This window comes from Pithys albifrons, chromosome 16 (assembly GCF_047495875.1).
Source record: "Pithys albifrons albifrons isolate INPA30051 chromosome 16, PitAlb_v1, whole genome shotgun sequence".
Taxonomy (NCBI): domain Eukaryota; kingdom Metazoa; phylum Chordata; class Aves; order Passeriformes; family Thamnophilidae; genus Pithys; species Pithys albifrons.
In genome coordinates this window covers 15,642,775-15,663,089 of record NC_092473.1, presented here as the reverse complement: position 1 = coordinate 15,663,089, position 20,315 = coordinate 15,642,775, and the positions used below count along the sequence as shown (strand labels likewise).

The 20,315-nt window shown below is 52.6% G+C and overlaps 1 protein-coding gene across 1 annotated transcript; it reads right to left on the bottom strand.

Annotated features, from left to right (window-relative positions):
• Positions 1 to 3,365: 3,365 nt before the first annotated feature.
• On the bottom strand, positions 3,366 to 20,161 carry LOC139679579 (uncharacterized). The gene is made up of 21 exons (XM_071571444.1): positions 20,108 to 20,161; positions 18,227 to 18,325; positions 17,146 to 17,277; positions 16,593 to 16,719; positions 16,364 to 16,457; positions 14,867 to 15,017; positions 14,128 to 14,290; positions 13,316 to 13,441; positions 11,754 to 11,816; positions 10,865 to 10,987; positions 10,364 to 10,519; positions 9,708 to 9,761; positions 9,381 to 9,598; positions 8,126 to 8,202; positions 7,865 to 7,975; positions 6,590 to 6,676; positions 5,677 to 5,784; positions 5,363 to 5,484; positions 5,066 to 5,188; positions 4,522 to 4,564; positions 3,366 to 4,213 (listed from the first exon to the last, which is right to left on the bottom strand). The coding sequence occupies exons 2-21, from the start codon at positions 18,249 to 18,251 to the stop codon at positions 4,136 to 4,138; spliced, it is 2,181 nt and encodes a 726-aa protein (XP_071427545.1). The 5' UTR covers positions 18,252 to 18,325; positions 20,108 to 20,161; the 3' UTR covers positions 3,366 to 4,135.
• Positions 20,162 to 20,315: the final 154 nt, after the last annotated feature.

Genomic DNA, 20,315 nt, shown 5'->3' with positions numbered 1-20,315 from the left:
AGGGCAGGTGGGAGCAGGAGTGGGTGTGCCTGGGGGTTTGGGGCAGCCCCTGGCATGGCAGATTGCAGCCCCTGGCACTGCCCACCCCCCCAGCTCGGTAGATTAAAGAATTATGAACCCCTGAAGTTCTGCAATATTAATGACTGGGGCCATCTGTTAATCTGGCAGCACAACGAGCTGGGCTGGGGCTCTGCCTGGTGCTGTTATTAAACCAGAGTGGCTCTGGCTGGGTGGGCAGCTGGAGACTCCTCTGCTCTGCAGGGACTGCCATCCTGCTCCTCCCTGCCATCCCCAGGGCCAAGGGCAGGGAAAGAGGAGCATCCTGGGCACAGAACTCACCTCTCTCTGACTGGAGCACCTCAAATCCTGGAGCACCTCAAATCCTGGGGGTGGTTTTGGGCTCCTCTTGGCAGGAAGGATTTTGAGGGGCTGGAGCATGTGCAGGGAAGGGAATGGAGCTGGGAAGGGGCTGGAGCACCAGGAATCACAGAATGTCCAATCCATAGCCCTGCACAGGACCATCCTCCAGAGTCCCACCCTGGGCCTGAGGGAGCTGGGGGGGCTCAGCCTGGAGAAAAGGAAGCTCAAGGGGGACCCTCTGGCTCTGCAATCCCTGCCAGGAGAGGAAATGGCTTCAAGTTGCACCAGGGGAGGCTCAGGCTGGACATCAGCAGGAATTTCTCCATGGAAAGGGTGGTCTGGCTTTGGAAGGGGCTGCCCAGGGAGGTTTGGAGTGCCCAGCCCTGGAGGTGCCCAGGGCAGGACTGGCCGTGGCACTGAGTGCTCTGGGCTGGGGGACAAGGTGGGCATTGGGCACAGGGTGGGCTCCATGGGCTGAGAGGGCTTTGCCAAGGTGGGCATCGGGCACAGGGTGGGCTCCAGGGGCTGGGCGGGCTTTGCCAAGGTGGGCATCGGGCACAGGGTGGGCTCCAGGGGCTGGCAGGGCTTTGCCAAGGTGGGCATCGGGCACAGGGTGGGCTCTGTGGGCTGGCAGGGCTTTGCCAAGGTGGGCATTGGGCACATGGTGGGCTCCATGGGCTGGGAGGGCTTTGCCAAGGTGGGCATCGGGCACAGGGTGGGCTCCATGGGCTGGGAGGGCTTTGTCAAGGTGGGCATCGGGCACAGGGTGGGCTCCATAGGCTGGCAGGGCTTTTCCAAGGTGGGCATCGGGCACAGGGTGGGCTCCAGGGGCTGGGAGGGCTTTGTCAAGGTGGGCATCAGGCACGGGGTGGGCTCCATGGGCTGGCAGGGCTTTGCCAAGGTGGGCATCGGGCACAGGGTGGGCTCCAGGGGCTGGGAGGGCTTTGCCAAGGTGGGCATTGGGCACAGGGTGGGCTCCATAGGCTGGCAGGGCTTTTCCAAGGTGGGCATCGGGCACAGGGTGGGCTCCAGGGGCTGGGAGGGCTTTGTCAAGGTGGGCATCAGGCACGGGGTGGGCTCCAGGGGCTGGGAGGGCTTTGCCAAGGTGGCATCAGGCACAGGGTGGGCTCCCTGGGCTGGCAGGGCTTTTCCTCCCACAGCTGCCAGGGCCCTGCAGCCCCCCCTGGAGTTGGGGGCCTCTGTCCTCAGCCCCTGCTGCTAATCAGGGCTCTCTGGGGTGGTATTTTCCATGTTTTCCATAACTCAGCTCTCCAGGGCCTGCTCCAGAGGGATGGACTCATTTAGCAGGTCAATGAGTGTCCTTGGGAGGAAGGTCTGAGCAGTGGGTGAGGGTAAGCCAGGCAGGGGCAGCAACTTGGGGGCAAATCCTCCCCCTGCCACCTTATTGTGCCAATCCCAGCTGGGGGGACACAAGTCCCCTGCTCTGCTCAGATCCCAAGTGATCAGTGCTGGATGTGCAGGGCTGGGAAGGGCCCAGCTGGAGCAGCAGCTCCAGGGCTTGTTTCTCCCTAAATACAAAGAGGAGATTTATACAGAGCACACTGGCAGCAATCTGAGCAATTTTAAACAATTAATTTATTAGAAACACACCCGAGACCCTGATCCTGCTCCGAGGTGTGCACAGACCCAGCCCAGCTGAAGGGCTGCCCCAGCTCAGGCAGGGACATTCCTCCCTGGATTAGGGAATGGCATTCCCACACTCCCACTCCAGACTTGAAGAACATCAGATAAATTCCTTATTTTCAGCTCAGATTTCCTTGCAGCTCTTCCAGTTAGTGCTTGGCAGCCTCAGCTGGACAGACACTTGTTAAAGCAGCAGAGCTGTGTTTGCTAAAACACATTTGGAGGAGGCACCTCCAGGTGCCAATTTCCTTCTCCAATTTTTTTTCTGAGACTTTTTGGAGACACTTTTCAATTTTTAATGAGCTTCTTCATCTCAGTTATACCTGGAACTTCACCTTTGGGTTTCCCCCTGAGATGACAATTCCTGCCCCAGTGCAAAGCTCCACAAAAAAGTCCTTTTTCTCATAAATAAAAGATTAAATCATTATCTATAGGGTTGCTATAGGTCATTAAAATGCAGAAGGGGATAAATAATGAATAGATGTGCTATTTATTTACAGTAAAGGAGCATTCCCAGCCTTCCCCTGCCATGGGAAATCCAGGTTCATCCCTCTCCCTGTGTCTGTCATGGCCTTGGAAGGGGCTGATGTGGAGGAGGTGACAGGGACTCCCAGCCCAGTCCAATCCAAAGCCAAAAAACCCCAAACCTCCAAACAAAACTAAAAGAAAAAAAGCCCAAAACAAAATCCCACACATGAAAGAAAAAGCCCCCTCAAAAAAAGCCAAATAACTACAACAACCCAAAAAACCCCAAACTCAATAAAACCCAACCCCTGCCAAAGAGCCAAAAAACCCCAAAAACATCCCCAAAAAATCACCCCCTCAAAAAAAACCCTCAACCCTTCAAAAAAACCCCAAACCCCTGAACAAAACTAAAAGAAAAAAAGCCCAAAGTCCCACACATGAAAGAAAAAGCCCCCTCAAAAAAAGCCAAATAACTACAACAACCCAAAAACCCCCAAACTCAATAAAACCCAACCCTTGCCAGAGCCAAAAAACCCCAAAAACATCCCCAAAAAATCACCCTTCCAAAAAAAACCCTCAACCCTTCAAAAAAACCCCAAACCCCTGAACAAAACTAAAAGAAAAAAGCCCAAAACAAAATCCCACACATGAAAAAAGCCCCCTCAAAAAAAGCCAAATAACTACAACAACCCAAAGCCCAAAAAAACCCCAAAACTCAATAAAACCCAACCCCTGCCAAAGAGCCAAAAAAACCCAAAAAACATCCCCAAAAAATCACCCTCCCAAAAAAAACCCTCAACCCTTCCAAAAAAACCCCAAAGCCAGAAAAAAAAAACCTGAAGCCAAAGAAAAACACCAAAACAAACAACACCCAGAAACACACAAACGTATAAACAACCAACAATAGAATTTATTCAATTTTAATTAACATACATGGTCTGTGTAAGAAACTGGAATAACAAAAGCTCCAAAAGGCTCCAATGTGCAAAGTGCAGTTGAACACAAGGTGACTCTTGCCCTCCCTGCTGCCAGCCTGGGGCACAGGGCAGGGGGCAGGAGGGGAACAACCTCTTTGCACACCCACAGGGCAGAGTGGGGGCTGAATTCCCACTGAGTTGAGGCTCTGAGCAGTGCCCAGGCCCAGCACCAGCCCAGCCCTCCCCTCCTGCAGGAAATCCAGAGCCTGAGATGGGGATTTTCCACAGCAAACCCAGCCCTGGACAGCCCCACTGGCACCCCCGCAGGGTTCAGTCCATCTCAGCCTCCAGTGGCTCCTGGTTTCCAACAAACCCCAAAGGAGGGCTGTGCAAACAGCACTTCACCCCAGACTGCTGCACAGCTGGGCACAAGCACCTGGAAAATGCCTCTTTTCCTGCTTCAAGCTTTCTCTCAGCAGTTTGGTCTGATCCAGACTCGTGGTGCTTCCAACTCCAAACATGATTCCCTGAACAGCTCTTTAAAACAACTGAAACTGCTGCCCCTTTCCCCAACTGCTCAACACGTGGAACTGTGAGGAAGGAACTCCCAACATGGCCCTTCCTCTCCTAACTCAAACTCAGCTTCAACTTGAGGTTTAGCTGAACATTCCTGGAGATGAGAACCAAAGGAAAACCAAGGCACTCCAGGAAGAGATTTCTTGGAAAAAACTGGAAAAGATTCAGGCAAATTATGGCTGTTCAAAGATGTTTATGAACTTTGAGACTTCCTGGTGAACTGCTGTGCCAAGGGACAGGTGACTCAGTCCCTGGGAAGAGAAATGGGAGTTAATTCCTTCAGGAATGCTCAGCATGGTGCAGGAAATTCCATTGGCATATTTGACACATGATACAGAGAATTACATATTTAAATATCTAATCAATATACTAATTACATACTGAACACATTAAATTGCACATATTAAATACCTAATTGATAAGTAATACAGTTGTAATTGATCTGCCTTGTTAAATAATGTTTTAATTATTTAAATATTTTAATACAATAATATATATTATGTGTTCTAAATATGTTGTCAATTTAGTAACATAATGTTAAAAATACTGAGGTACTCACTGAATTGTGGAAAAAGGTGCAGAGATGCTTTGCCCAGGGACACCTGAAACACAGAGAGAGTCTTAATCCAGCTCCTCACAGGAACATAAAAAGCCAACAATTCACCTTCAGTTCCAGATAAAGAAGATTTCAGCATCAGACGAGCAGGGAAATAAGAAAAAGAGCATAAGAGACAGTGGTTTCAAAAGACTCCTCAGTGGTTTGTTATCCTTTGGCACCAGTGAAGGATTGGGGTGGTTGGTGGGATGTTCAGGGACAGGACTGGGCTGGCACCACGTCAGGGTGGGCACTGCCAGGCTGCCAAGAGCTGCCAAGGTGTTTGCCACCACACTGGGCTCTGGGAGGCGAGGAGGCCACTGGATTGCAAAGGGGAACACAAACCAACTGGAAATCTACCCAAAAACATCATGTTTGGTCTCTCTGCCACTGCCAGTAACAGGGAGGAATGAAAAACAAGAAGGACTTGGGAGCTCAGACAGTCAACCAAGAGGAAAGTGCCCCCAGTGAGGACCCCAAGGATCTCCTGGGGAAGCTTCAGACTCACATGTGCCGGTTCTCTGCAATGATGTTGAGGGTGAAGAGACCCACAGATTGCATCTTCTTGTGCCTGCAGGTGAGGAACAGCCACAGGAACTCCCCCACGTAGTGGGGACTGACGTCCTCCCACCTGAGCAGGGAGAAGCAGCAAAGAGAACACAGCTGGTGACACAACTCACCTACCTGGGGGCTCCCACAGCTGCAGCCTTGGCTCACCCACAGCACTGGATGCTTTCCAAGGATTCTCTCTCTGCTCTTCCCTTTCCACAAACAAAGAGGCTGCAGGGAGCAAGAGTTTACTCACAGTTTTAGTATTGCTGCTTTCTCACGACTCAGGTCATTCAAAATCAACCTGACAGTGCCACGGAGAAGATTTTCTTCATAGGAAAGATGGTCCAGCAGCAGCCTCAGAGCCCACAAGTTCTTCTGTGGTGAGAGAAAATGTGACCAGAGATTTAACTTAAGTGCCAAAAATCTGTTCAAGAAACAGTAAGGTTGAAATAAAGAGCAAAGCTGAAACGTGTTAGGTGTGTCTGAAACCTTCCAGGTTGTGTTGCAGAGGTTTTAAACACCATTTGGTTTGATGTCTTAGAACAGAAATCATCATGCAGGACTCACCCCAAAGGCCACGGGGATCTCTAAGAAGGAAGTCAAGGATGAAAGGTCACAAAAGAGCATCTGTAGCAATGCTTGTACTGCAAGGATGAGACAAGCCTCTTGTTGCAGCTGCAGGACAGAGAGCAACAGGGAAAGAAACACATTTAAACCCCCTTTTCCCACTATTTTATATTGTATTCAGTCAAATCAGCATTGAGTTCCTCCCAGTTCTGCCAGAGGGTGGAGGGGAGACATCACACCCACAAGGATCTCAGGAAGAGCAAGAGGAGCAGAACAGGTCCCTTATTTCTGCAGCACATTCATTGTCCAGGTGCCCACAGAGACTGGAAGCCAAAGCAGCAGAAACAGAGAATTAAAGGGAAAAAATATTCCAGCTCAAGAGTCACATATTTAGAGAATAAACTAAATTTCCTCAAAAGAAGTAAAAAAGGCTAAGACAGCTCCTGACTGCACTGAATATAGAATATTTTCCCAGCCACCTTCAAACATGTTCCACTATATTTGAAACTCTAATTTAAGGGAAACTTAAGAAATTCTGGGCTATTCTGAGCTCTGAGACAAGCAGAGAAGCCTCAAAGGACAGTCTCCTCTTTGAACCACCCACACAAATCACCCTGGGAGACACTAAAACAGAATCAATTATTACCAATCCTCCCACTTTATAAATGCATGAATTTGGACATTAATGAAGTACAACTTGTCCTGAGGATGTCAGACCAGAACTGACTCTGAGAGTATTCTTACCTACAGCCTTTAAACTCTGCTGAGAACTGTCTTAAGCTGTTTCTCCCCCAGACCACCTTCCAGCTCCTCCTAAAAGCTTGTTCTAATAACCCAGCTGGTTTCACTCCTGCTCTGTCTCAAGCACAACAAACCAACTGAGAAATTCTCTTATTGCCACAGGCACACTCACCTCAGTAGAGAACAAAGCACGTGGTAAAGAAACATTAACATTGGCCTTCAGGTCCTCCAAAAGGCTCTGACTGGCAGCCAGAACTTGCTGCAAGGGAAGGAGGGGGCACAGGTGAGGGGGCATGGCCAGACCCTCCCCAACAGCAAACAGTGCCCAAGATGACTCTTTAAATGTGCTTTTGTAGAATCAGGATGGTTTGGGTTGGAAGGATCTTAAAAGTCCATCCAGTGCCATCCCAGCCATGGGCAGGGACACCTCCCACCAGCCCAGGGTGCTCCAACCTGGCCTTGGACACTCCCAGGGCTGGGGCAGCCACAGCTTCTCTGCCCAACCTGTGCCAGGGCCTGCCCACCCTCCCAGGGAAGGATTCCTTCCCAATACCCCATCCAACCCTCCTCTCCTTCAGGGTCAAGTTAAGTTGGATATCAGGAAGAAATTCTTTGCAGAGAGAGTGCTCAGGGATTGGAATGGGCTGCCCAGAGAGGGGGTGGATCCCCCATCCCTGGAGGTTTTTCAGCTGAGCTTGGCCGTGGCACTGAGTGCCATGATCTGGTAAAGGGACTGGAGTTGGACCAAGGGTTGGACTTGATGATCTGGGAGGGCTTTTCCAACCCAATCCATTCTGTGATTCTGTGGATGTGGCACTGAGTGAGAATCCACCATGTCTTGATCCAACCCTACTGTGATCACCAGCCCAGGGCACAGAGTGCCCTGGGCTGGTGATCACAGTGGGGTTGGATCAAAGGGTTGGACTTGCTGATCTCGGAGGTCTTTTCCAACCCAATCCATTCTGTGATTCTGTGGATGTGGCAGTGAGGGAGAATCCACCATGTCTTGATCCAACCCCACTGTGAGAATCCACCACGTCTTGATCCAACCCCACTGTGATCACCAGCCCAGGGCACAGAGTTCCAGAGTGATCACAGTGGGGTTGGACCAAGGTTTGGACTTGATGATCTCGGAGGTCTTTTCCAACCCAATCCATTCTATGATTCCCCTTTGTCCTGTCACTCCAGGCTCTTTAATCTGCTCCATCTCAGCATTAACACAGAGAATCAGCACAGGACCCAGCTGGGAGCAGAGTGAACCCGTTTTCAGCTGCCTTTAACCCTCCAGAATGCCAACACTCTGCAGCTGGCACACCAATGGAGCACTGGATGAGGCCCTGGCACGTTACCCTTGGCACCGCCTCGCTCTCCTCGGTGCCCACATGAAGAACTCTGGCATCAACCCTGGGCAGCAGATTGTCCCAGCTCCCAGCACTGTTTCCCTCACCTGCTGGAAGTCCATGGGGGGCTGATTCAGGGTGAGGGGCTGCAGCTCCCCACTGTTGTTCAGAGTGTTGCTGCTGCCCACAGCCATGATGAGGGAACTCCAGCAGGCAGGCTGAAACACAACACAGCAGTGGCACTGGAGGGGAGAGCTCTTCCCAGGGTGGGCATCAGCCAGAGGGAAAAGGCTCTGAGAGAGAACCCTCACACTGGAGGAGGAGCAGGACAGAAGAGGGAATTTGGGAAAGAAGTTCTGATAACTCACATTCCTGTATAGTGAGGTATTGCTGTAAATGAGTCTGAGGGCATGTTTAGTCAGCCCACCATCCCCGAGGGGAGGCCCTGCAAGAAATTAAAAAAAAAAGAATCAAACCCATATTTCTGTATCCTAAATAACAATAAAATAGGGACACAAACAGGATCCTTAGTCACAGACATGTTTCTACCTAACAGAGCCCCACAAGGACCTACAGCTGTTTTACAGTATTTTGTAGGCAGAATGCAAAAGTTTAAACTGTAAAACACAACCCTGGAAAGCTGCAAAGATGTGCAAGACAGACCAGCACAGTTCAGTGGCTGAGCTAATGCCAGAAGGGAACACACACATTCTGGAACATTTTCCATCAGCAAGTTCAGTTCTCAAGGTCAAGGCTGTGATGTCCCATAACACCAAGTCCCACAGTGCCAGGGGCAGGGCTGGGATACAGGACAGAGCTTTAGATTTCCTTTTAATAGGCTGCTTTCCTCAAAACAGTTTCTCAGGTGATAAAACTGGTAAAATTAGGTTTTGAGTGAACTGAGCCAGTTCATGCTCAAGTACAAAGACACCCTGCTGGGTGTTCCCATGGAATCCTGGAATGGTTTGCTTTGGAAGGGACCTCAAAGGCCACCCAGTGCCACCCCAGCCATGGGCAGGGACACCTCCCACCAGCCCAGGGTGCTCCAAGCCCTGTCCCGCCTGGCCTTGGACACTCCCAGGGCTGGGGCAGCCACAGCTTCTCTGGGCACCTGTGCCAGGGCCTGCCCACCCTCCCAGGGAAGGATTTTTCCCCACTGTCCCACCTAACTCTGCTCTCTGGCAGATTGAAGCCATTCCCCCTTGCCCTGTCCATCCAGGCCCTTGTCAATAGTCTCCCTCCACCTTTCCTGTTGGCCCCTTCAGGCACTGGAAGGCCTCAATTAGGTCCCCCCAAAGCTTCTCCTCTCCAGGCTGGACAATCCCAGCTCCCCCAGCCTTTCCTCCCAGCAGAGCTGCTCCATCCTCTGCCCATCCTGGTGCCTCCTCTGGACTCCCCAGCAGCTCCACATCCTTCCTGTGCTGCCCCCAGGGCTGGAGCAGCTCTGCAGGGGGGCAGAGGGGCAGAACCCCCCCTGCCCTGCTGGCCCTGCTGGGGGCTCAGCCCAGGGCACTGTGCTGGGGCCAGGCAATTCAGGGCTGGGCTCCCAGTCCCTCCCAGTGTCACCCACTGAAATGAAACACACCAAGCCCCAACCACAGGTAAGCAAGAAGTGGCACTTGCCAGTTGAGACCCAGGGCCCAGGCTGCAGCATGTCATCCCCAGAGGGGACACTGCCTGTCCTGAACATCTTGAGGTAGAGCTTGTACTGGCAGGGGCTGATCCTGCAGGCAGAGCAGCAGGTAATGCTCTTCACTGGGACCAGCTGGGCCTGGGCAGCTTCTGGAAAGTTCCCAATCTTACACAGGAAGAAGGGGATCTTATCCTGAAGGTCTCTCAGCCTGGCAGGAGAAATCAAGATTGTCATTGGCAGGAATTATTTTGCAATGTGTATGTGGAGATCTGATGGTGTTTGGGGAGGGAAAAGGGGAGAGAGGAAAGCCCATTTACCCTTTGGTGTTGTCACATTTCACAGCTCTCAGGTAACGAATCACCTCCCTATAGCTGGGGAGAGAAAAAGAGGGTGAGTGGGAGGAGGAGAAAATGCAAAGCTACAGACAGGCCCATCAAATCTTTACTCTAATTAATGAAGCAAAACAACAGATCTTCCCACACAAGGGAATAGAAATATAACTGGAAGGAAGAGACAGTTGGAAGTAAATTCCAAGAAGTTCTTCACAGATTATTCTGGAAAAATAAAACAAGAGGTTGCCCTTTAATTTAATTCTTAAGTGAACTGTGTTCTTTGGGACACTGCACTGACTTGAATACAGACCCAGAACATGTTTTTCTGGCTGTTTTCCACTAGTCAGCCTTTCATGAACAGAAATTGCTTTAAAAATCAACATCTAAACCCTGCAGAATTTATGGAAGGACAGAAATCATCCACTTCAACATTCTCTTTTTGGTTCTGAGCACTCAAAGGGCTTTGAAAAGCTTCAAAAAGCTCCTGACCTTGTCAAGAAATAATGGGAATTAACAGCTTTAAATAGGTCTTTGTTTTACATCCCCCCATTATCCCAAACTGCAGAGCTTTGGAAAACACCCCCCTGCAGTGAGAGAGTAAGAGCTGAGCTCCCCAAATGAAAAACCCAAACCAAGCTCACTTCTTTTTCTCCACCAGCTTCTCCACTCGAGCCTCAATGACAGGGAGGGTCTCCCAGAGGAACATTTTCTTGCCTTTCTGCCTCCTGTGCCCGCTGATGTTCTGCCCTTTTAGCACCGTGGTCAGCAAGCCGTGGTTCCAGGACAGCACCTTCAGGCTGCAGGGACAAAAGGAGGAACCCTCAGCTGGGCTGGGACTGGTCAGCACCAATCAGCAACTTTTACCAGCATGAATATTCACTAATAAACCATTTTGGGCTTTACAGCTCAATTCTGGGGAGGGAAAAAAATAAAATAACTGTATGGAGAACAACTTGGAGCAACAAACAGCTTTTCACCCACCCTCCAAGGATGGGACACAAATAAAAAGGAGTTAATGGCAAAATATTCCTCTAAAATGCTCCTCCTGTTACTGTCAAGGAAAAAAACATCCCACAGAGCTGGTTTTAAATCAGGCAAGTGTATAAAAGTGTATTGTGTGGACAAAAAGGCAAGGAACATACCTATTGGAGAAGCCAAAACAGTGACAGGGGAGGCAGATGGAGTGAAAAAAATTAATGAACTTCTCATACAGAGTTTTTGGGAAGTCACACAACACCAGCATCCTCTGAAGTTGGGTTGTGATCCTGGGAAAAGAAAAAAACATTAAATTAAATGAATTACTAACAAGTTGAGTCTCTTTTAATCCTATTGGAAACCACAGAAGTTTGGGTTGGTTTTTTTGTTAAACAATTTAAATTTCTGCTTTAAGATTTGTAGTGAATAAAGGTATTAAATTTTGCTGGTATTTTTAAAACGAGAGAAACCAAAGTTCTGTGGTTTTAACTGATAACTGGAGATAACACAGAAGAATTTACTCTTAGAATTTTGGGAGGGAGGTAAAAAAAAATCCTTTTCCTGTTCTTTCGAAGTCAAAAATAAAAAGATTCAAGAAGAGCAATTCAGAATGAAAACTGCTCAAGAATTTAAGTTGTGCACGTCATCAGTTTCAGATAAAATCAGAATATATACAATTGGGTTTGAGTGTTCCTGAAAGAAGCTCATTCTTAACTCATTAACTTTCTGTGGCAAGTGAATTTGGGGTGAAAGGAGAAAGTTAAAGCTAAAATGAGAACTGAATTAAGCCAAGAGAGCTGGATGGCCTCATTTCCCAGCCTCTGGGGGAACCTCACTGTGTTCCAGCCCTGGCTATTCCACCCCAGCGGGATATTCCAAGGCTGCTGGTTTGATCTCAGAGACACTATTTAGTCCTTGGTTTAACAACCACCACCCGACACCAACTGCTTTGGCCTTCCAGAACACTCCACGTGCCTCTGAACAGAAGAGCTGCCACTGGAAAAGCATTTTAAAGGCAAACAGAAAATCTGCCGCCAGGAAGAGAACAAACCCCACCTTCGGAAGAGGCACGGGACAGCAATCTTCAGTGAGGCAGTATGGTCCACGTTGTGCCAGCTCCTGAAGGGGAGGGGAAAGAAGCACTAGTGAATGTCTGCCTCGTTTGCCTGCCTTTGCTCCTTCTCCTACTCCACCCTTTGCCTTGAGAAGCACTGCAAGTGTCATGCTAATGAATTCCCCTAAAGACACAAAGGAAATGCTCCAAGTGCAGATCACCCGCTAGAATTCACAGCACTGCCCAGCCACAGCAAGTGTGCAGAGACCTTCCCAAAAATGCATCCAGCCTGCTCCTGGCACAGCTGGGCAGCCCCCTGGCACAGCTGGCACAGCTCCCTGGCACAGCTGGGCAGCCCCCTGGCACAGCTGGGCAGCCCCCTGGCACAGCTGACACACCTCCCTGGCACTCCTGACACACCTCCCTGGCACTCCTGACACACCTCCCTGGCACTCCTGACACACCTCCCTGGCACTCCTGACACACCTCCCTGGCACTCCTGACACACCTCCCTGGCACTCCTGACACACCTCCCTGGCACACCTGACACACCTCCCTGGCACACCTGACACACCTCCCTGGCACACCTGACACACCTCCCTGGCACACCTGACACACCTCCCTGGCACACCTGACACACCTCCCTGGCACTCCTGACACACCTCCCTGGCACTCCTGACACACCTCCCTGGCACTCCTGACACACCTCCCTGGCACTCCCTACACACCTCCCTGGCACTCCTGACACACCTCCCTGGCACTCCTGACACACCTCCCTGGCACTCCTGACACACCTCCCTGGCACTCCTGACACACCTCCCTGGCACTCCTGACACACCTCCCTGGCACAGCTGGGCAGCTCCTCAGAGGGAACTGCAGACGAGCTGCTGTTTCTGGCCTGTCAAGCCATCCCAGACCTCATTTCCTTCTCCTTCACAACAAGCCTTGAATTTCAGCCCCCCCACATTAAGTTTTGCAAAGCAAAGCTCTGCAGGGCTCACCAGCCACGAAAGTGCCCAAGCAGCAGAGACTGAAGTGTTTCAGCTCTGGTTTAACACATCTATCACACAGCCCCCAGCTCCCAGCTCAGCCTCCACACCCCTGGCAGGCACCCACAGCCAATATCCCAAGGGACATCCATCCCACCTTCCCTTCCCTCCAGGACAAAGCAAAGTTTCTTCACCCAATGCAGTTTCTGCACCCTCCACTCAGCAAAGATCCCATGTCCCTGCACCTTCCCCTGGGGAATTAACCCCACCTGCCTCCATCTGCTGTCTGTCACTCCCTCCTCCCAGTTCCCATCTCCAATTCCTTCCTCTTGCTGGAGATCATCTCCTTTCCTCATGGCTCAAACCAACTTAACTTCTTCCTCTCACACTCAACCTTGAACCTCTTTCCCCCTCAGTCCCTCTGGAACCCATCCCACTTCTCCCTCATCTTCCTCTGACAGTCCTGCAGCCTGGGCTGGGATTGTTTATCCTTTCCTTGCCCTTAATAAACGGGAACTCAGAATTCCCCCCCTGATTCCCCTTGCCCTGAGGGGCAGAGGTGCCCTGGTACTCACAGGCTGGGGTCTTTGTGTGCAGCAATCTCCTTGGCTGCTCCCAGCAGCATCACAGCAGCAGCTTTGGGGCTTTCTTGCTCTGCCTGATTTAAAAATCTTGTCACCAGTGCAAAGACTTCAGAGTACCTGAGAAGATGAAGTGGCTGTAAGAGAAAGGGTCTGCAACAAGGGACTTCACCAACAATGGCAGCAACTGTGGCATCCTGCAGCTGAGAGGAAGCTGCCCTGCTTTGAGAGGGTCTGCAATGTGCTGGAAAGGGGCTTGCACAACCATTACTTTCAGTATTTTATTAAAAGGTGAAACCCATTCCAAAACACAGGTTAGTAAAAATCATGGAATGATGGAATGGTTTGGGTTGGAAGGGACCTCAAAGCCCATCCAGTGCCACCCCTGCCATGGACAGGGACACCTCCCACCAGCCCAGGGTGCTCTAAGCCCTGTCCAACCTGGCCTGGGACACTCCCAGGGCTGGGGCAGCCACAGCTTCTCTGGGCACCTGTGCCAGGGCCTGCCCACCCTCCCAGCCAGGAATTCCTTCCCAACATCCCACCTAACTCTGCCCTAAAATACAGGCCTCATTTTCATGCTTTCCCACATGGTAACAGTGAGACATTACCAGGTGTCTCGTATGGCCCAAGAGCTGTTATCTCAAGGTGTATTTAAGAGGGTGTTTAAACTACAGTCCTCTGTAACTTAACAGCTCACTGGCCCTCTCAACTATTTCTGCTGCATCAGGAGCCACAAGGCTGATTGTCACTTGACTAAAGGAACCCAAAGCTGCCCTGACCAAAGAAATTCTGCTGTCACTTACTTGTACACAACCTGCACGCTGCGGGATCTGCAGGCACTGCACTCCCCAGGAGGGAGCCTGGGAGAGCAAACACACTCATGTCGAGGGGGAAATACCCTCTGTCCAGCCAGGTACTTGTTGTATTCCACAGAAAGTTCTTGCATAAAATTTAAGAGAAGACTTCCTAAGGAACAAGACAAAAAAAAAATTGCACTGAGAGTTTTGCATCTGTTTTTCCAAAGCAAAGAACAGACAATCCTGAGTTCCCTGAGGAAAATTATTTAGCCAGGTGCTTGCACCCAATTTTACTGGTGAAAATTTACTTCTTCAAACTGAAAGAGGAGACATTTAGGTGGGATATTGGGAGGAAATCCTGCCCTGGCAGGGTGGGCAGGCCCTGGCACAGGTGCCCAGAGAAGCTGTGGCTGCCCCATCCCTGGGAGTGTCCAAGGCCAGGTTGGACAGGGCTTGGAGCAACCTGGGCTGGTGGGAGGTGTCTCTGCCCATGGCAGGGGGTTGGAGTAAGATGGTCTTTAAGGTCCCTTCCAACCCAAACCACTCTGTGATTCTTCCACAGGGAGGAAACCTGGACCTCCGACCCCACGCCTGGTCCAAGTACGGCCCAGACAAAGAGCAGCAGCAGCAGCAATCTGGTACCTTACACATGCCCCATGCCCTCCCAGGAGGGCTGTGCCCAGCCCAGCTGCTGCCAGGCTGAGCAGCCCCCGTGCCAGCCCCCTGGGAGGGGCACAGCACCCACCCCCGTGGCGCAGGTCGGCGTCGATGTCGCTGAGCTCCAGGTCGAACGTGGCCAGGACCCCGGTCAGGGTGAAGCCCCTCTGCTCCTTCCAGAACCTGCTCTTGTTGTGGGCATTGCAGTGGCAGAGGGAGGGGGTTGTCCACTGCTGGCACTGTGTCAGACAACAGGAAAAACAGGGAAAGGAGGGTTTGGTAGCACTTCCCCCCCTCCAGTTCAGCGACTCAAAAAGCAGTTCCTGTGTGTGAAGGGTTACAATTTATTTCACCCTTTACACACTGAGCAAAGGCACGGGGAGGTTTTTGGAGAGTCAGGGCAGGAGGGCAGTGTGACAGTGGCCAACAAGAGCAAAAACACCCTCCCATTGTTTACTGTCACTCCTGAACACTTGGCACAGACCTGAGGGCTGCCACCCTGCCCTCTGCAAACTGGGAGCAGAGTCCTGTCTTTGCATGTCCCCCCAGGTTTGTTCAGTCTCCTGAATTCTGAGAAAACCCCAAACAAGCAACCAACCAAACCAATCCCACACCTCCCACACTCCAGGTTAGGACAGTCAGAGTCTGCCATCTCTCGAGTTCATTGAGAAACAGTTTGATTCAGTAATTTGATTTTATGAAATGCACTGTTTGTCCAAAGCAAACAGGCAGTAAATTTGCTTATACCCATTGACTGTTTACTCCAACAAGTGCCTGGACTACTGGAGATAAACCCAGAGAGAACACTTTGAGCAGCTATGAGGGAGCAGACAGGAGTCAACACCGAGGAGAGGAAGGGCTAAAACAATCCAATTTCATGTCTCTCTCATTCTTTTTGTGCCCTTCAACTCTTCCCTGGGAGGGTGGGCAGGCCCTGGCACAGGTTGGGCAGAGAAGCTGTGGCTGCCCCAGCCCTGGGAGTGTCCCAGGCCAGGCTGGACAGGGCTTGGAGCACCCTGGGCTGGTGGGAGGTGTCCCTGCCCATGGCAGGGGTGGCACTGGGTAGGCTTTGAGGTCCCTTCAAACCCAAACCATTCCATGATTCTGTGGCTCAGAAAACATCCTCCCATTTCACTGCCCCTTCCAGAATAACAGGAAATGCAGAGAGATCCAATTCCCTCTCCTTGATTTCACCCTGGAGAAGAGAAGGCTCCAGGGACACCCTGGAGCCCCTTTGAGTGCCTAAAGAGGCTCCAAAAGAACCAGGGAAAGATTTTGGACAAGACTCTGGAGGAACAGGACAAGGGGAATGGCTTCCCACTGACACTGGGATATTGGGAAGGAATTGCTGGCTGGGAGGGTGGGCAGGCCCTGGCACAGGTGCCCAGAGAAGCTGTGGCTGCCCCAGCCCTGGGAGTGTCCCAGGCCAGGCTGGACAGGGCTTGGAGCACCCTGGGCTGGTGGGAGGTGTCCCTGCCCATGGCAGGGGTGGCACTGGATGGGCTTTGGGGTCCCTTCCCACCCAACCCACTCCATGAGCCTTTTCCCAGCTGATCAGGTGCCTCCCTGCCAGCTGCCCCCTCACCTCTGAGGCCAGTTTGTCACAGATGTAGCAGTAACACTGGTCACAAATGGCAGCATTTTCCCCAAGGGGGGAGCAAGTGTCATTCTCTGTTCTCCTGCAAGGGAAGGGCATTCAGGAAACAAGTTACATCCTTACCCAGCTCCACTTCTGCTCCCATGACTTTTCTTGTCCAAATGGACTAAAAGTGGGGAATGAACCCCCAGATTTCCCTCCCCAGCCCTCAACATACTCAAAGGGGTGTTTGGAACAGTCATATCTTGCATGGGGCATCACATTGGCTTCTTTGCAGTAAGTGACCATTAATTCAGATTCCTCATCCACAACTTCAGCCTTCACCTCTCCCAGGGCAGGTTCCTCTGCAGGGAAGGAACAGGAGGTGTCAATCACTACAAAAGGAACTAAAACTTCATCACAAATTAATGACACTTTTTTTTAAGCACTTTAAGACCCACATTTTCTGGTGATTCCATTTGGTACAAAAAAACTTCCATGAACTCTGAAAAACTGAGGATATGGATTCAAAAAGGAGCCAACTGACACTGAAAAGGCCCCGTTTTAGCTCAGCTGGTCCAGCACCATCTTTCAGGGTAAGTTCTGCCTTTAAAGAAACCTCTGAAAATTCCTAAATCATGGCAGTTCCTCCTGGGTTTATTCACTTTTGAAGGAGTTTGTTTTCCTGGCAGCAGAAGGGCAGATTTCAGGCCCACCACCCAATAATTTAATTCAATTTATTCCAAAGACCTTCCAGAGAACCTCCCCAAGAGCAAGGGAACAGCTCTTACCCTGGGGCTGCACAAAGAGGACAGAATTCCCAACGGAGCTCTCAGCTTCATCATCACTGATGAGGATTATGCTCTGCTCCCTCTCCTCTCCTTCTGCTGGCTCCATGGCTCCTGAGCAATCAGGGGAAGGAACTGCTGGGCAACAAACAAAGCACAAAGTTCACAAAGGTCCTTTCCTCAGCAAGGCAAGAAAGAGACTCCTCGAGACCCAAATTCTTCATCTCTGTTGGGTGAGTTACACCAGGGACTGAAATGTTTGAGCCTCAGCAGCTCAAACACCACTGGAATTCCATCCAGTGCTGAGAGAACCCTAAAGAGAAAGCAATGAGGGAAAATGAACTAAAATAACCCCAAAATGGGAGCAGTGCTGCTCTTTTGGTGGGTTTGGGGGGCCCAGCTTTGGAAAAACCATAATGACTAAAGGAGGGAATGGCTTCCCACTGAAAGAGGGGAGGGCAAGGTGGGATCTGGGGAGAAATCCTTCCCTGGGAGGGTGGGCAGGCCCTGGCACAGGTGCCCAGAGAAGCTGTGGCTGCCCCAGCCCTGGGAGTGTCCCAGGCCAGGCTGGACAGGGCTTGGAGCAGCCTGGACTGGTGGGAGGTGTCCCTGCCCAGGGCAGGGGTGGCACTGGGTGGGCTTTAAGGCCCCTTCCAACCCAAACCATTCCAGGATTCTGAAAGAAGAGCAAGGCCTACAAGTTAACTGAGTCACTAAAAGCACCTCGCTCTGCTTGGAGCAGAAATTGCTCAGTCTGATCTGCTTGTTTTGCCAGAAGAGCTTTGCAGCAACACTGCCAAGTTGTTCTGTTCACTGGACCAAAACGTTGGGAGTGCACCACAATACAACCAGTAGGTCATAAATTGGATCAACTGGACAATGAATAAGGCAGAGAAGGTCTCGAGCCAAGGCTTGCCAAGCTTGAGAAATCACTTAACAAAGAAAGGTGAGAAATTCTACAAGAGGCAGACAAAGACCAGAAGGGAGGAGAGAGGAAAGGACCACCCCAAACTGATACCGAGATAAGAATCTGGAGAGTTCTAAGCACCACTACTTAGGAATAATGCAGGAGAAGTTTCCGTACCTGGAGAGGGTGTAAGGCGGCTCATTCTTCCCAGATAAGTGGAAGCAGCTCCGTGCAGGGACCTGGCTCAGTCCCAGAGCAGCAAGGAACATGTGACTGCTAAAGATACACTGTCTCAGCAGCTTCATTTCGTGCCCAGGTGTTTTGACTTCAGTTCCTTGCTAAGAACTACTCCCCCACCCCTCACAGGAGCCCCCCCGGACCGCGTGATTCAACCCCACCCCTCACAGGAGCCCCCTCGGACCGCGTGATTGTCCCCCACCCCTCACAGGAGCCCCCCCGGACCTCCTGATTCTCTCCCACCCCTCCTGATTCTCCCCCAGCCCTCACAGGAGCCCCCCCGGGCCTCCTGATTGTCCCCCAGCCCCTCACAGGAGCCCCCCCGAACCTCCTGATTGTCCCCCAGCCCCTCACAGGAGCCCCCTCGGACCTCCTGATTCCCCCCACCCCTCACAGGAGCCCCCCCGAACCTCCCGATTGTCCCCCAGCCCCTCATAGCAGCCCCCCCGGACCGCGTGATTGTCCCCCACCCCTCCCAGGAGCCCCCCCGAACCTCCCGATTCTCCCCACCCCTCCTGATTGTCCCCCACCCCTCCCAGGAGCCCCCCCGAACCTCCCGATTCCCCCCACCCCTCCTGATTGTCCCCCACCCCTCACAGGAGGCCCCCCGGACCTCCCGATTCCCCCCACCCCTCCTGATTGTCCCTCACCCCTCACAGGAGCCCCCCCGGACCTCCTGATTCTCCCCCAGCCCCTCACAGGAGCCCCCTCGGACCTCCTGATTCCCCCCACCCCTCCTGATTGTCCCCCAGCCCCTCACAGGAGCCCCCTCGGACCGCGTGATTCAACCCCACCCCTCACAGGAGGCCCCCCGAACCTCCTGATTGTCCCCCAGCCCTCACAGGAGCCCCCTCGGACCTCCTGATTCCCCCCACCCCTCCCAGGAGCCCCCTCGGACCGCGTGATTGTCCCCCAGCCCCTCACAGGAGCCCCCCCGGGCCGCGTGATTCAACCCCACCCCTCACAGGAGCCCCCCCGAACCTCCCGATTCCCCCCACCCCTCCTGATTGTCCCCCAGCCCCTCACAGGAGCCCCCCCGGACCTCCTGATTCCCCCCCACCCCTCACAGGAGGCCCCCCGAACCTCCTGATTCCCCCCACCCCTCCTGATTCTCCCCCACCCCTCACAGGAGCCCCCCGGATTCCCTGATTGTCCCCCAGCCCCTCACAGGAGCCCCCCACCCCTCCTGATTGTCCCTCACCCCTCACAGGAGCCCCCGATTCTCCCTCCCCTCCTCCTACCGAACCCCCCAACCCCCGAACTCCCCAACCCTCCTCCGAACGGCCACAAAGCACTCGTGGCCCAACGGGTCCGAGCCGCCTATCCCCCCTAATCCCGCCTATCCCCCCCCAATTCCCGCCTATCCCCCCCCAATTCCCGCCTATCCCCCCTAATCCCACCTATCCCGCCCCAATTCCCGCCTGTCCCCCCCCAATTCCCGACTGTCCCCCCCCAATTCCCGACTGTCCCCCCCCCAATTCCCGACTGTCCCCCCCCAATTCCCGCCTGTCCCCCCCCAATTCCCGCCTGTCCCCCCCCAATTCCTGTCTATCCTCCCCCCCACAATTCCCGCCTATCCCCCATTCCCATTTGTCCCTCCTCCAATTCCCGTCTATTCCGCCAGTTCCCGTCCATTCCCCCCATTCCCGTCTATCCCCCCCAGTTCGCGCCTTTCCCCCCACAATTCCCGTCCATTCCCCCCCATATCTATCCATTCCCTCCACAATTCCCGTCCATTCCCCCCCCCCCCCCCCAATTCCCGTCTATCCCCCCCATTCCCGTCTTTCCCCCCACAATTCCCGTCCATTCCCACCCGCTCACCCGTCTCAGTTCCAGCCCGTTCCCGTCGCGCCACTTTTTCAAGGCACTTCCGGGCACTTCCGGGGCGTCGCTGACGCCGCGCGAGCAATTTCCGCCCTCACAGGGGGGCGGGCTGGCGGCGGGACGGCCGCCATGTTTGTTGAGGGCGGGACGGCCGCCATGTTTGTTGAGGGCGCTGCTGGCGCAGCATTTTAATAAACCCCCTCCA